The 14,363-nt window shown below is 32.9% G+C and overlaps 2 protein-coding genes across 2 annotated transcripts; both read right to left on the reverse strand.

Annotated features, from left to right (window-relative positions):
* Window positions 1–2,114: 2,114 nt before the first annotated feature.
* Window positions 2,115–6,753, reverse strand: LOC25493711 (protein JOKA2). Its single transcript, XM_013602290.3, has 7 exons — window positions 6,510–6,753; window positions 4,591–5,840; window positions 4,386–4,512; window positions 4,055–4,300; window positions 3,809–3,958; window positions 2,988–3,701; window positions 2,115–2,498 (listed from the first exon to the last, which is right to left on the reverse strand). The coding sequence occupies exons 1-7, from the start codon at window positions 6,531–6,533 to the stop codon at window positions 2,406–2,408; spliced, it is 2,604 nt and encodes an 867-aa protein (XP_013457744.2). The 5' UTR covers window positions 6,534–6,753; the 3' UTR covers window positions 2,115–2,405.
* A 5,534-nt stretch (window positions 6,754–12,287) lies between these two features.
* On the reverse strand, window positions 12,288–13,725 carry LOC25493712 (protein JOKA2). Its single transcript, XM_013602291.3, has 2 exons — window positions 13,392–13,725; window positions 12,288–12,933 (listed from the first exon to the last, which is right to left on the reverse strand). The coding sequence occupies exons 1-2, from the start codon at window positions 13,485–13,487 to the stop codon at window positions 12,490–12,492; spliced, it is 540 nt and encodes a 179-aa protein (XP_013457745.3). The 5' UTR covers window positions 13,488–13,725; the 3' UTR covers window positions 12,288–12,489.
* Window positions 13,726–14,363: the final 638 nt, after the last annotated feature.

Below are 14,363 nucleotides of genomic sequence, written 5' to 3' on the forward strand. Positions count from 1 at the left end.
AGAGGCCTCATATTCTAAGTAATTTTTTTTCTTTTAACAAATAACTTTCACTTTTTGGTAAATAGACGAAATAACAATAGCCATTAAAAATTTACACATAAATAGAGGAATGAAAGTTCAAACTTTGACCACGGTGTCCGGCATATCAATTTTAACATTATTATCAATTAAGTTAAGATTTTTAAACTAATAACTTTCACTTTGATACTCCCTCCGTCCCGTAATAAATGATCTGTTTGAAAATGTGCAATTTTGACCTAACTTACTTTGACCATATTTTTCTACTAATATACAAAGATAAATAATATCATATAAGATGTCGTTAGATTCGTCTCGATGAGTATTTTCAAAATATCAAATTTTCATAATTTTTTCCAATATATTATTCAAGATATTTAAACTCAAAATTACGCATTGGTATGCGTAAATGGGTCAACTGTGTCACTTATTAAGGGACGGAGGGAGTAATAATGATGACATCGATGAGGATAACAATTCAAGCCACATGAGAGAATCTTCTTATAGTGCCAAATTCCCAAAATTACAATAATGTTTAACTAATGTTTAGATAGTGGATACAACACGGGTTAAGATCCTCTCTATTTAACAAAATAAATGGAGTTTGCAGAAAGATATACACAAAAAATAGATTGTGAATTTTATCACTAAGTAGTTTTTACCATCATTAATTATATTTTACTTTTTTCAAAATTTTTATGTGTCTTTATCTCTCGAAATAAAAGAATAGAGAAAGACATAAATGGGAGAGGATTTAACCCATACAACACAACCCAGGACAATGATGCACTAATTTAAAACAATTTATTAAATTTTCAAATCAGAATTTCAGACATTAGTCATGAAGAATTTATTATGCATCGATATCGTGCTCTCTCATATGATGCAAAGGAGGCTCCATTACATGACACAATATCCTTACTTTATATGACGCAGTTGAAAAAGCTTGTGATTTCAATTCAAAGTAGGTGAGTCGTTTTTCTATATTGCAGAAAAGATAATGTAAGGTCTTCTCAGCTTCAAAAAGAGATTTTTTTAAGGGATTGCGCTGCAAGAGACAAACGTAGTGAAATTTTTATTGAATTAAAAGGAAATAGAATATAGAAAAATGAGATAAAGGTTTAAGGGTTTTAAGGTGAGGTTTAACCGTTTAAGGGTGAAATTGAAACAAAAGATGAGAGAAATAGAAAATCCATTCCCTTTTTTAAGGTCTGTTTTTGGCTGAAAAATATAATTAGTCTTTGAAAAAAAATAAAAAAATATAATTAGTCTTGTGTAACTAACAGTTTTTTGACAAAAACAAAATGATAGTCATTCATTCAACACTACGTAAAGGATGAATCTGCGAACGAAGATTTTTCTATAGAACTTTAAATGAGATTTTGCCTATTAGTGGAAAGCTCGGGCAGGAGTAGGACATTCCATAAAAATCTTTCTGATCCGCTAGCTCTCACTCCTTGCCCTATTCGGTCAAGCAGCTTCACTCCTCTCAAATCCTATTTTTTCATCGACAGGTAGGGTTAATTCTAAGGTTCCTTATTCCGGTTGTCAAGCGGAAGAAGAGGGAGAAAGAATGGGCACAGCCCCACCAGCTGCCCGCGTTTTCGACCCGAAAGGAATGGAAAATGAAACAAGAATCTGTGTTCACTATCTATGGAGCGGAGTGACTATCCTTAATCTCCTCTTCCCTCAAGTATTTAATCTATTCGGTACAATTTTTTTAGATCATAATTTCAAAAAATATTCATAATTACAATAAGAAAAAGACATAATTTTTGAAAAAATATATGATCTTTTTAACATTATCATAATGAATTTTTTTGACAAACATTATCATAACATTAACATGATCTTAAAGAGTACTAGTAGCATACCGTCTAATTTTCAAAAATAAAAACATGATCATAAAACTTGTATCATATTGTCTAATTGTTTCCTTTGGAAAATATTGTAACACTCGTAGTAGTATACCTATTAGTATAACTTCGCTTGACTGCTTTCTAAACAGAGCCTAACCAAAAAGGTATCGAAAACATGGCCAATCATGAGCACTCACCACTACCACAGAGTAGGAAGGAAATTTCTATAAGCATTCATGAGGAAAAAAGGTTGGTTCCAAATCAAGATAGAATGGCGTAGCAATATACACATACACACGTACACATGAAAAATACAGTCTTAAGTCATAGGTATAAATGATTAAACAGTCTTGTGTTGCATAAACACACAACATAAGATCGATCAAATTGTTCAATTGCAATGACATAGCACCACAACAAAAGATCAAGCAAAGAAACTAGATAGATAGTAGTGTGCCTAGCAGCGATTATTTAGTGTTCTCATAGAACGTTTTGCCAACTAAACATATACTGCCATGTAATTAAAAGCTACTCTCCATTGAGTAAATCCATAACAACACGTTTGATGCTTCCATCGTTTTTCATCAGTAGCCTCCTGTTTGTTTCTTTGTCACGGAAACCCTGCATTAATACCCCATCAGTCATTAAACAAAAAAGCATCCACAATAACAATAAAAGCAATACATTCATTAGATTATGAAGCAGCAAAGTAGGTGATGATAGGGAGGAAATGGAGCACGGATTGTATACCGTGACAGTGTGTTATTGGCACTTATGAAAGTTGATCTCATAAGGTAACTAGCAATTAAAGTTATAGACTAGAGTATGAAATTTTATTGATTTGGTCTCTTTGTTTTCGATCAGTTCTTCTAAAGAATTTGTATCATAACAGGTATAAAGAATATGCTTCCTATTTTACTTTTTGTTACAAGAGGGCATATTCAATATGCTTCATGTTTTAACTGTGACAGAAGATGTAAAGGAGTTCTTAATGTTTAAATTTGCACAGGGTGAGCTATAGTGGATTGAGTCCTTTAGATTTACTTAATTAATTATTTTAGCTGTTAAAAAAATAAACCAAATGAAAAAGAAGTCAAGAGAACAATTTACCATTTCGTGTAGCTCTTGAAGGAGAGGATCCCAATCAAGAACACCGCAGAGTTCATCAATTGACTGCTCTAGATTGTAATCTGTCATTCTCAGAACCTCTTTGTTTAAATCAACCTGCTTAAAACCCATAGCCTCAAGCTCTTTAAGGAGAGCCTCTTCCACAAGATCATTATCCATGCTTTGAGATGATGAAAGTGCATCCAAAGTTGAGGTTTGCTGATTGGAGTGAAAAGCTGGGGCTGTGCCAGAGAAAGAGGGAGCAGCTGGGGCTGTGCCAGAGGAAGAGGGAGCAGCTGGGGCTGTGCCAGAGAAAGGCGTAGCAGCTGGGGCTGTGCCAGAGAAAGGCGTAGCAGCTGGGGCTGTGCCAGAGAAAGAGGGAACAGCTGGGGCTGTGCCAGAGAAATCAATAATGGGGTAAGAAATAGATGAAGGAGACGCTGAAATTGCAGGGGCTGAGGCAGCAGGGCCAACAAAGCTAGTTTCATTTGTAGGAAATTCATTTCCCAATTCCTCCCATTGTTCCTTATCAACCATTTGATTCACAGGTTCAGGGGGAGCATTGGGATTTTGAGGTTGATGAAAAACATCATCCTCAATAGGTTGAACATTGATATCTATAACCCGAGGCCCTTCAGAACTACCAACACCAAGGGGAATATTCAAGTTCAGACCTTGCGAGCTATCATAAAATGAGTCCTTGAGAGATGCATCGACCTTCAAGTATGGAGGAGCGAAAGAATATTATTAAACAATTAGGAAGAAAACTGCGAGTCAAAAATTTATACAGGAAAAACAAAACATCATCAAAACTGTCATTCTACCTGTATAAGGACCCAAACACGTTGGCCAAATTTATGTCCAGAGAGAGATGCCATCCTCCAGTATGATATGTATCTGCCAGGTAACTGGGGTGCTCTAAAATCAACTGCAATGTCAAGTTCTTTCTCCACGGATACACCGTCCTCAGGAACCTGGGATATTCAATCAAAATATCAGATAGGTTATTCAAAAGATTAATAGGCAAAATAAGCCTAGTATCAGATAGGTTATTCAAAAGATTAGCAAACCTCTAAGTCAACAGAAAGGGAGTCACTTAATTTGTCACCTCCAATCCAAACAAGTTGAGTTCCCTTTGGCCACACTGAAGTGCCATTGTTGCGCATCCGCCAGATCTTTGTGAATGCAGTAGACGGAGCCATCATTGTTCCATCTATGACATTAACATCCAAAATGAACCGACTGTCTAGCTTAGACTTTGCATGCTTTGATAGAGGACCTGTTTTAAAAATAGGGGGTGGTATCTTTGGGTGTCTCTGCACCATAAAAAAAAAAAAGTATAAATAAATATGTGTAAAGTCATAAAAAGAAGAAGATATAATTGAGTTCAAACGAGCTTACAAATTCTTTGGTATTCTGATATGAACATCTTGGGGAACGAAAAGATGCAGGACGGTCCATTCTGATATAATCAATCTGATTACCCATTTCATTGAAGCAAATGATGCATAGATCATAGTTTTCTTTTCTGCATAATGGACAACAAAATTAATGAAACACCCCTAGAAGCATTTTACAATATCAAAATAAAAAGAAGTGTACTCACACTTTGGATTTGAAACGAGGTCCGGTTATTGGATACACTCCACAACCATCACAACGGACCCCCTTGTGAAACATGCCATTCAATGCATCAGAGTGAGCATGGCTCCTTTTAAATGGAGAAATACGAAAGTTTCCCAGAGGAGGTGGCATTGAATGAAGAGTATGTGTCCCAGAAAATGGACAGTCAATAGGAGCACTGAAACCTAAAGTAGGGTTCTTGGTTGCATTGTTATTTGGAAAGACAAAATTGCCCTTGTCATCAATAGACGATTTACCCTTGTCATCACTAACAGGGACTGCTGATGAAGGTGATACTCTATTTACGTTAGTCGATGAATAGGGATCACATGGAAGAACATTGAGATCAACTGGGGCAACTCCAGTATTTTTAGACTCCACCTGTCCACTGGCATCATTCTTTGAGCTTGTACCAATTGCAACAGGTGGCCCCCAGTAATGGGATTTCACAGTAGATTGTCCAGTCTGAGGAATCGAATCAGTGGAATTAGAAGGCACTTGTCTCGAAGATGCAGGTTTTGAAAGTGACAAATTAGAAAGAGCCTCCTGTAGCACAGAATTTGAAACATTAGTTTTAACAACATTCCCAGGAGATCTTAAGGGGATGGCAGTTCCACTAGATCTAGCATAGTCACCGGCAATGGGAGCAGAATCCACACATGGAGACTGCGGACCTTTTGCTTTAGGAGTGACAGATTCACTGGGAAGGCCGTTTTTTGAGCTTGTACCACTTGCAACGTGAGATTGGCCTTGAGGGTTTAGAATGGACTGTCCAATTTTGGAAATTGAATCAGCAATATTTGCTAGCACTGGATTTGAAGATGCAGCCTTGGAAAATGATGAATAAAGAGCCTCGCGTATTGGCTCCGGCAGAGCTTGCAAAGCATCAGCTTTAACAAAGTTCAGGAAAGGGTCTGAGACAGGAGGATATGACAAAGGGGTGGCACTCCCACTAGAGCCACCAGCATCAGATTTAGCACCAGATTGATTGATCATCTGGACATCAATTTTCAAGAATTTTAATTGCTGTCTCATCACATCATGCAAATCATCATCATCCACAAGATTCACCAAGTCGCCATCCTCATCAACATATCTCAGAGTTAGATTCACATCAGCAGGGAAATTGTAAATAGAACATATCTTAGACCTCAACCCAACCATGTTAAGATCCAACCGATTGTTCTCATCCACACGAACATTGAAGCGCCTAAGGGCATCTCCATATTTCGCCTGTACAACAATAATAAGTGACATGATATGAATTCAGGCCATTTTATACGTAAAAAAATGTAAAAAAATAAAATAAAATAATATTACTTATTAGTAAAGTCTTGCAAAATGAATTCCAATTAAATGTGGATAGACATATAGAAACTGATCACATATCACACCAATAAAACCTACTGGAACCTTCAGTCTTCAATCGAAGATATACCCCTAATAAACTAATATTGAACCATAATAATCCATATCCTCATTCATGAAAGTTAATCTATATTCATGAGATAAGGTACTCCTAAACAAAACCTTCAATTAGGAGTGTGTGAGAAAACAGAAACCTATAATAAATCCGATTATCATGTTAGGAGTAAAATTATAATTCATGAAAACCCAACATGCATCACAATTCACCAGTTTCAGTTCCGATTATCAAAACATAAGCAAAATTTTTAAGCGATTAACATAAATTCTCATTCAAAGCAATCCAATTATAAAAAAAATCGACCAACAATTGAAAACAATATAATAAATATCAGACACGAAATCAAAACCGTCACAAACACAACGATTAATTTGAATTCCACATGGAAAAACCAGAACCAGTGCATGACGCAACGAAAACAAAATAATGAAACAAAAATTGGAAAAAGAAAGGGAAAAATTGAGATCGATCGGTACCTTGATAACGAGAGAAGAATCCATGGCTACGAAGAAGGAAAGCGAAGGAGGATTGAAAGAAAAAGCGTAGCGATTAAGCGAGAGAGGAAGAGCGATGAAACCCTAACCCTAACAGAATGAAAATTGTAATTCGGATGAGAAATTGAGAGAGTTATAAAAGAAGAAGCTTTAGCGTACCGGTGAGCCGCTATTAACGCTAAATGAAGCGGAGAGTGAGATATATACTGCTCTCTTTGCCTTTGGGAACAAGAAATTTTCTTTTTTTGATTTTTTTTTCTTCATTTATTTATATTACTTCTTCGCAAAGTTTAGCTGTAGGACCCGCATATAGATATTATCCATTCAACTATATGATATTTATTTATTTTCCTTAATCCGTAAGTATTTGATTTTGTATATTGCATCCGACATAAATATGAGACCATTTTTGAATAAAAAATTGTCTCTTTTGATCGGATAATTTTGGTATTTTTAAGTACATTAATTAATTTTTTACCAAAACATCTTTATTTATTTTATACTAGTTTAGAGCTCCGGCGTTGTCCGGGTTAGATATTAAATAAGTTTGTATGCACGAATATATGTGTATTAGCTTGAATTTAGTTAAATTTACAGTTATAATAATATCTTAAAAATAAATATAAATGGTGAGATGAATATCCAATGTAAGAATAAAAAGTGTAACACAATCAATTATGAATTGGTCCAAGTGGTAAGAGTTTTGGGTCCCTTTAAACATGTGGTCATGAGTTTGTTTCGTGGCTCATGTGTATGAGAAAAAATTTGATTGAAAGGAAATAACACATCTTTTATGCTCCATCGATTCTTGATGGAGATTAATCATCTCTAACGATGGTGAAATTTGTGAACCTATATCATGGTTAACAAAAAAAAGTATAATAAATAGACAAAATACATATAAATTAACTCCTTAAAAAAAAATTATACGGCTTCACAATGGTTGTAGTTTTATGAAATATGATATATTAATATGAAGTTGGTTTAAATTTATGGTTGTTATTAGGAATTAAGATACTTTTTATCTCATAACATATTACATCAATCAACGCATATTGATATTTTTTTTTTATAATAACATAGATTGATATTTTGTAACATTGTCGCCTCACACAATGCATTGAATTTTGATCTCCTAAAATATCACCAACAACAAAATTAAATAAATTTCTTCAAAAACAAAATTAAATAAATATTAGCATTGAAAAATAATTAAGTTAATGTGAAACCATTTTAGTAAAAGTTCACAAAGAAAAAAAATTGATGCATGCTCTATCATCCATAAAAATCACATCGATTAAATATATGTGACCTCTTAAAGCGACAAAAATATTGAATATGGAAAAAAATTATTTAAATAAATTATGATAAAATTAAATTATACTTTTAATAATTGTACAAAAAATATTATTTAATCAAATAATGAAGTAACGTATTTATTGAAAAATATCAATGTAATGTATATAGTTTGTTGAGAGAGAGGGGTATATGCTAAATAGAAAGAAGAAGAAAATATTTTTAATGAAAGGAATTTTTTGTTGAGATAACTGTGCAAAATTAAATCTTCACGTAAAAATAGAAGATTAATAAAAAAAATTAGAATAAACGTGGAGTCGAAACGTGATATAAAATACCTTATTTTATTTATATATTATTGATTGATTGACGTCATCATCAATGGAGTTAAATTTTGTATCCATAATTTTTTGAAAATAAAAATAAAAAATAGAATGATGAAATTTATGATCTGATTAGTTGGGAATCAAAATTGAATAAGGTATTGTAAATGTGTGTGTAAACATCAATAGAAGTGGTTTAAGATGTTTGCAAAAATAAAAAAAATAAAAATAACAAAAAGATGAAAACATGTTATATTAAAAAGTGGATATATATATATATATATATATATATATATATATATATATATATATGGCCATCTCTAAGAATTCGGAGGCTCGACTCTGGGAATGAAAAGAGGTCAGTGATAAAATCAAAACGTATTATTTTTAAAAGAGCAATGTTCTATTTATATTTTTTAAAAGATAAATATAAGGTGCCGTATATATGCGGTACACCCAAAGGTGAAAATGACTACCGTATACATGAGGAACCCCCACCTAACACCGAAAGTAAGAGGACCTAATTCAAATAGGCCTAAAAGACTAAAACAAGGGGACAGAAAATGGCTGGGGGTATTAAAAAATTGGAGGGCAGTAATACTAGTGGCAAACACGAAGAAGGAAAAATGATAGATGAAAAGAAGGTTTGGGGTTTTCGTTTATGCTTAAAATATGTGAATATGTGATTGACAAAAATTTCTTTATTTATAGTTAACATTTGTATTAAAATATGTTGCTAAAAGATAACATAATAACTAATCGAAACCTTTTTTTTCTCAAAAAGAAACACTAATTGAATGGTACGGTGCTAAAAGATTACTTGATAACTAATAGAAGTTTCTTTTCCTAAAATAAAAAAAATGCCTTTTTAAATTATAAAATAAGATCATATATGCAAACTTTGTTGAAAGTATTATTATATGTAGTTTGCAGAGATATTTTTGCTACATAAATATTAGAAATTCAATAAAAAAAATTAAATAAAATATTGAGTAGATAAGATCAAAAGTTTGTTGAGATATTCATTCCAAATAAAATATTGGTTTTAAAAATTAAAAATAATAAAAATATTAAGAATGAATGTGGAAATGACACGTGGCATAAAAACCTTACTTTATATACATATATACTATTGATTTTTTTTCTTCCATCATCGTTAAATATTATATTGAAAACATACATTAACTCTCTCTTAAATTATAAAATTGTAAAAGCAATAACAATTACGAACAAATTTATTATCACTTTTAATTTTTTTAATCTCTATTATTTTTTCAAAAGGACCTATAATTAGGGACAAAGGTAGTACAAGGTATGCAAGGATCACGATTTGATGCACTTGACAAAATCATACAGTCACGTAGTCATGCGTCGATAACTATTTGATCAAGATCGGACGACTCTGATTTGAGTTTCGTATTTTAGAATTAAACACTAAAAATTAAATATGTTTTTTCTGAACTGTGTATCAAGATCAGACACCTAACAATATCTTAATTGTGTGAATGTAGGAAAAAAAAAAAAACAACAATGGGAAATCCTATTGTATTTTTATGCAAAATATTAACTTGTGCTCTTGAGCCAAAAGTTTTTTTTTTTAAGAATCTAAGTTAGTCCATCCAAATTGGCATCGGAGGGAATGAAACTTGAGACTTTAAAGAGGAGCACACTCTCATGTTTCAAGCCAATACCAGTGAGTTAACCCAAGTGAGTTCTCTTGAGCCAAAAGCTAAGAAGCTAAAGATATAAATATTTTGTTGAAAAATGTTCATTTAATATTTTAAAATGTTTAAACAATAATGCAAAATTTATTTGAGTTTTTCTAGTAACACTCCCATGGCCATAATGATCTAGTTACACCCTAAAATGGCCAAAATACCATTATTGTAAAATTAAATTTTCAAAATCAAACCCTCGTCCACGGAAACCCATTTCTCGTTCTCTTCCTCTTCTCCTCTTTTCATCTCTACATTGCTTCTAACTTATTATAATGCTTTCAATGAATCAATTGTAGCACAAATTCTAGTTTGTAAACACAAGTTTTTTTATTTATTTAATGGATTTGGTTGCAATTCTAGCTTTTCAATTGTTCAAACTTCAAACATAAGAAAAAAATACAAAAGCAAAAAATATGCTTGTCATGACCTGAAGATTCTACAACATGGCAAGAACCAGAAGCCAAATTTCATTGAAAAACTCTCGAAATCAGCCTAGGCATTATGATCGTGCACAACAAATTCAGGGAGAATTAGTAAATTATAACACAATTATTGCTATTGATTTTGCATTTATTAGATTCCTTTTTCTTGATGGCTAACAATAATTTTTCGAGTTTTTCTATTCACACCCTATATATTTCTGGTTACACCCAGTTTTTTTAAAAAGTTTTTGATAATACCAAAATTGTCCTTTTATATAAATTTTCTTAAAATCTTATTTTCATTCATTGTCACTCTAAAATTTCACTCTCTTTCACCCATCAACGATCAAACAATCCTGATGTTCAATTAATCTCTATGGAAGATTAAAGAGTGAATCAAAACATCTTTCATTCATACTCGATTGCATATAAATAAGTGAATTTTTTCTTCTTTTCCAATAGCGCTGGTTTCAATTTTCTTCTTTTTGTTCAACTGCACTATACGACAGTTTTAGTTTTACATTGTTGAGGTTAACATAATCTACTTAAACTTAGTTTACATAACCTACTTAAACTGAGTTTAAGTATGTACACTTAAACTGAGTTTACATGACCTACTTAAACTAAGGTTACATGTACATACTTAAACTGATATTACGTATAATCATTGAACAAGATTGAACTTTTAGATGTATACTTAAACTTAGTTTAAGTAGGTCATGTAAACTCAGTTTAAGTAGGTCATCTAAACTAAGCTTAAGTAGATTACATGTTTTTATGACCTACTTAAACTGAGTTTAAGTATGTACACTTAAACTTAGTTTACATGACCTACTTAAAATAAGTTTACATGTACATATTTAAACTGAGATTACGTAGGATCATTGAACAAGGTTGAACTTTTAAATGCACACTTAAACTCGGTTTACATGACCTACTTAAACTGAGTTTAAGTATGTACACTTAAACTCAGTTTACATGACCTACTGAAACTAAATTTACATGACCTACTTAAACTGAAGAGGGATTTTAGGGTGTAACCAAGAAAAAAGGAAGATACTTTTTGAAAATTAAATTTTATGGAAGGGTAATTTTGTCATTTTGGGGTGCAACCATGATTAAACAGGGTGTAATTATAAAAACTCTAATTTTTCTTTCATCATCTTCTTATGCATCTTGATTTATTTCCTTCTTTCATCAAGCTTCCATTACACATAACCAAGTTGCTTGGGCTCCAGTGGCAAGAAGCTCATTCCAAGGACGTATTTGGGGAATACTGGATTCGATTCCCAGGAGGAAGAACGCTTGGCCAGTGCGCATGCCTCTACGGACGAGCCGGATTAGTCGTCCACCTTTGATGAGTCGGAAACCGTTGCGAAAGTCAAAAAAAAAAAACTTCCATTACACATTAAGACAAGGGTGTGATAAAAAGAAGAGGGAGTAGATTAAGAATCAACCATGCAACGCGATCAATTTTGGCTGCAGAAAGTTACTCCTTTTGATTGTAGCACATACTTTTCACATTCCAACTTTAAACAAATACCAGTACAAGGAAGTAAACAAGTGGGAAGGATTTTTGAGGGTTTTTAAAGAGAATCGTTGAAGTTGCAGGGGAAATACAAATTAGTCATTATCATCATAAAAACCATTTTTTTGGGTCCAATGCAGGACTTAGGAACTATGATTCTTTCATCACAGAAACTTCATATTATTTTCATTACACAAGTATGCTACTTCTAATGCAGAGGATATAAGTTAAGTTAAGATGGTAGACCAATAACAGTTTCATCATTATAACAACCAACTCAATTTCCTGCGTTAAAATCATTATTTTGTATCAGTAACCTAGTATTCCTTTTACTATATCTTTGCTTATAAACAAAAAACATAGTCAAACAACACCTAATTCAAACAATGATCAAATCAGTAGCATGTATCTCATAAAGCATAAAATAAAGTAATAAAGATAACTAACTATCCAAACATAAAAACTAAGACAAATTCAAAGGAACCATTAACCCGCTAAACATTTATTTGCCTAGTAGTTTTTCATTGATACTTTCAGAGTTCAGACCATCCCACTCTCTTGATGTGATGATAGACTTGATAAGGAAGTTGGACACTGCTACTCAATTTTTATAGACCCTATCTAAACTAACCTTTCCTAACGATGGGTCACGCTGGCTGATAGACCGCATCTAAACTAACCTTTCTTAATGACAGGTTGGCGGGGAGGATGGCCATACAACCAACCTTTACTAATGGGTCGGCCGATGGATCGGATATTTGATTTACTGAACACAACCCGGCCACAAAAAGTAGAACCATAATATAACACTTCTTCCTTCTGTAGTATTTTCCACACAGATTTACTGATCATTTTTCTCAATTGAAAGAATCCATTGCCATATTGTACTTCAATTCTCAAGTATTTTAATTGCTGCCTCATCATGTCATGCAAATCATCATCATCTACAAGATTCACCAAGTCGCCCTCTTCATCAACATATCTCAAACTGAAATTTGCATTATCAGTAAAATTAAAATCAGACCGTATCTTAGCCCTCAGCTCAACCATCTTAAGATCCATTCGATTATTCTCATCCACACTAACATTGAAGCGCTTGAAGGTATTTTCAAATTTCACCTGTACAGAGTTCACAAGTGATATGATATGAAGTCCGAAAAACATAGCAATTTTGTTTAGACTTAAATGAACTTTTGGATCTATTTTAACTAGCTTAACCCACTTTTGGTCTCTCCATTTTACCATGAACAAGATTTTAGCCCCAATTTCAAAATACAGGTTGCTCCCAATTTGAATTTGAAAAGTGCTTACAAAAAAGTATATTTGCGACCAAAAATCACCATTTATTGGGACAAAAATCAACATTTTTTGGGTTTAAATCCAAAGTCGCAACAATATGTGAAAATTATATGTACCAAATATTTGGATTTTGAAATCTTACTTTTAGTTAAATTTGAAGAAATGACAATAGGCATCCCACATTTCAGTAGGGGAAAACAAATCATTCATGCAATGCAATTATTAAAAAATCACAACAAATTGAAAAAAAGAAGACAGAAATGAGAAAGATAAAGGACCTTTATCACCAGTTGAGATTCCATAGCTGAAAGAACGAAAGCGATGAAGGACGAAATGAAAAGCAGTGAAACACTAAGGTAACCGTTGGTCGCCATACACACTCACTCTCTGAAGCCGAGACTGACATACATATATATATATATGGGATGTATCAAATGAGAGGAAGTGTTATAATGAGAGGGTGAGAGGACCAAATAATAGCCATTAGATTTAAGTCATCGGTTGAGATAGTGTTTAGTTAATATGCACATGTTTCCTTTTCATTTAGTTTCACGGTTTCCCCACGCGCCATTCATTTCTTCGTCTCTTTCAACTTGCTCTCTAATCTCTATAACTCTGTCCATGTTCTGGATGTTAAAGCATGATTTTATTTATTTTTAAATCTGTAGAATCAAACGTAGAGATATACAAATTCATCTCACATCTGGTTCATATAAAATAAAATCTTCACTGTACTCTTGAAATTGAAATTGAAATTTCAAGGCTTCAGATCTATGTCCTATGATATGCCCTTTGAAGCTATGGATAATTGTTTTTGTTTAGGAAGCTTCACGTTTATAGTTCAAAGGAAGCTTCTTCATGTTTATGGTGGAAGACCAAGTTGATAAGGAGATTTATCCAATTTCATTTACACAAATTATGATTAATTTAAGAAACATATTTTTTTTAGTTAGAGAGTTAATTTGAGAGATAAATATGGATTTTCAATTTTGATAGAATGAAATTATCAAAACCATCAAAAAGGGAACTTTAATCTAGCGTGTTGGTTATTAGTCTAGATTGTTGGGAGGAAAGCACACAAGAAAATCAAAGAACAGGAACATAAGCTAACGCAAGTTTCTGAGAGTGAGAGAGAGATGAAGGAGGAAGAAGAAAGGGCAGGCAGCAAGCACGTAGACCAACCACAAAAGTCACGTGCATTGTTTAAGTGAACCTTTTAATTTGGACTGTTCATTTTCATCCAAGGGTCA

This window comes from Medicago truncatula, chromosome 4, assembly GCF_003473485.1.
Source record: "Medicago truncatula cultivar Jemalong A17 chromosome 4, MtrunA17r5.0-ANR, whole genome shotgun sequence".
NCBI classification, from domain to species: Eukaryota; Viridiplantae; Streptophyta; class Magnoliopsida; order Fabales; family Fabaceae; genus Medicago; species Medicago truncatula.

What these genes read in the sequence shown, in the direction of transcription:
- LOC25493711 (XM_013602290.3), bottom strand. Translation starts at nt 6,533, where the DNA reads ATGGATTCTTCTCTCGTTATCAAG. An exon ending in CCCTTTCTGTTGACTTAGAG is followed by an intron (nt 3,959 to 4,054) that starts GTTTGCTAATCT and finishes TGAATATCCCAG; the next exon opens with GTTCCTGAGGACGGTGTATC. An exon ending in TTCAAGAGCTACACGAAATG is followed by an intron (nt 2,499 to 2,987) that starts GTAAATTGTTCT and finishes GTATTAATGCAG; the next exon opens with GGTTTCCGTGACAAAGAAAC.
- LOC25493712 (XM_013602291.3), bottom strand. Translation starts at nt 13,487, where the DNA reads ATGGCGACCAACGGTTACCTTAGTGTTTCACTGCTTTTCATTTCGTCC. An exon ending in AATCTCAACTGGTGATAAAG is followed by an intron (nt 12,934 to 13,391) that starts GTCCTTTATCTT and finishes AACTCTGTACAG; the next exon opens with GTGAAATTTGAAAATACCTT.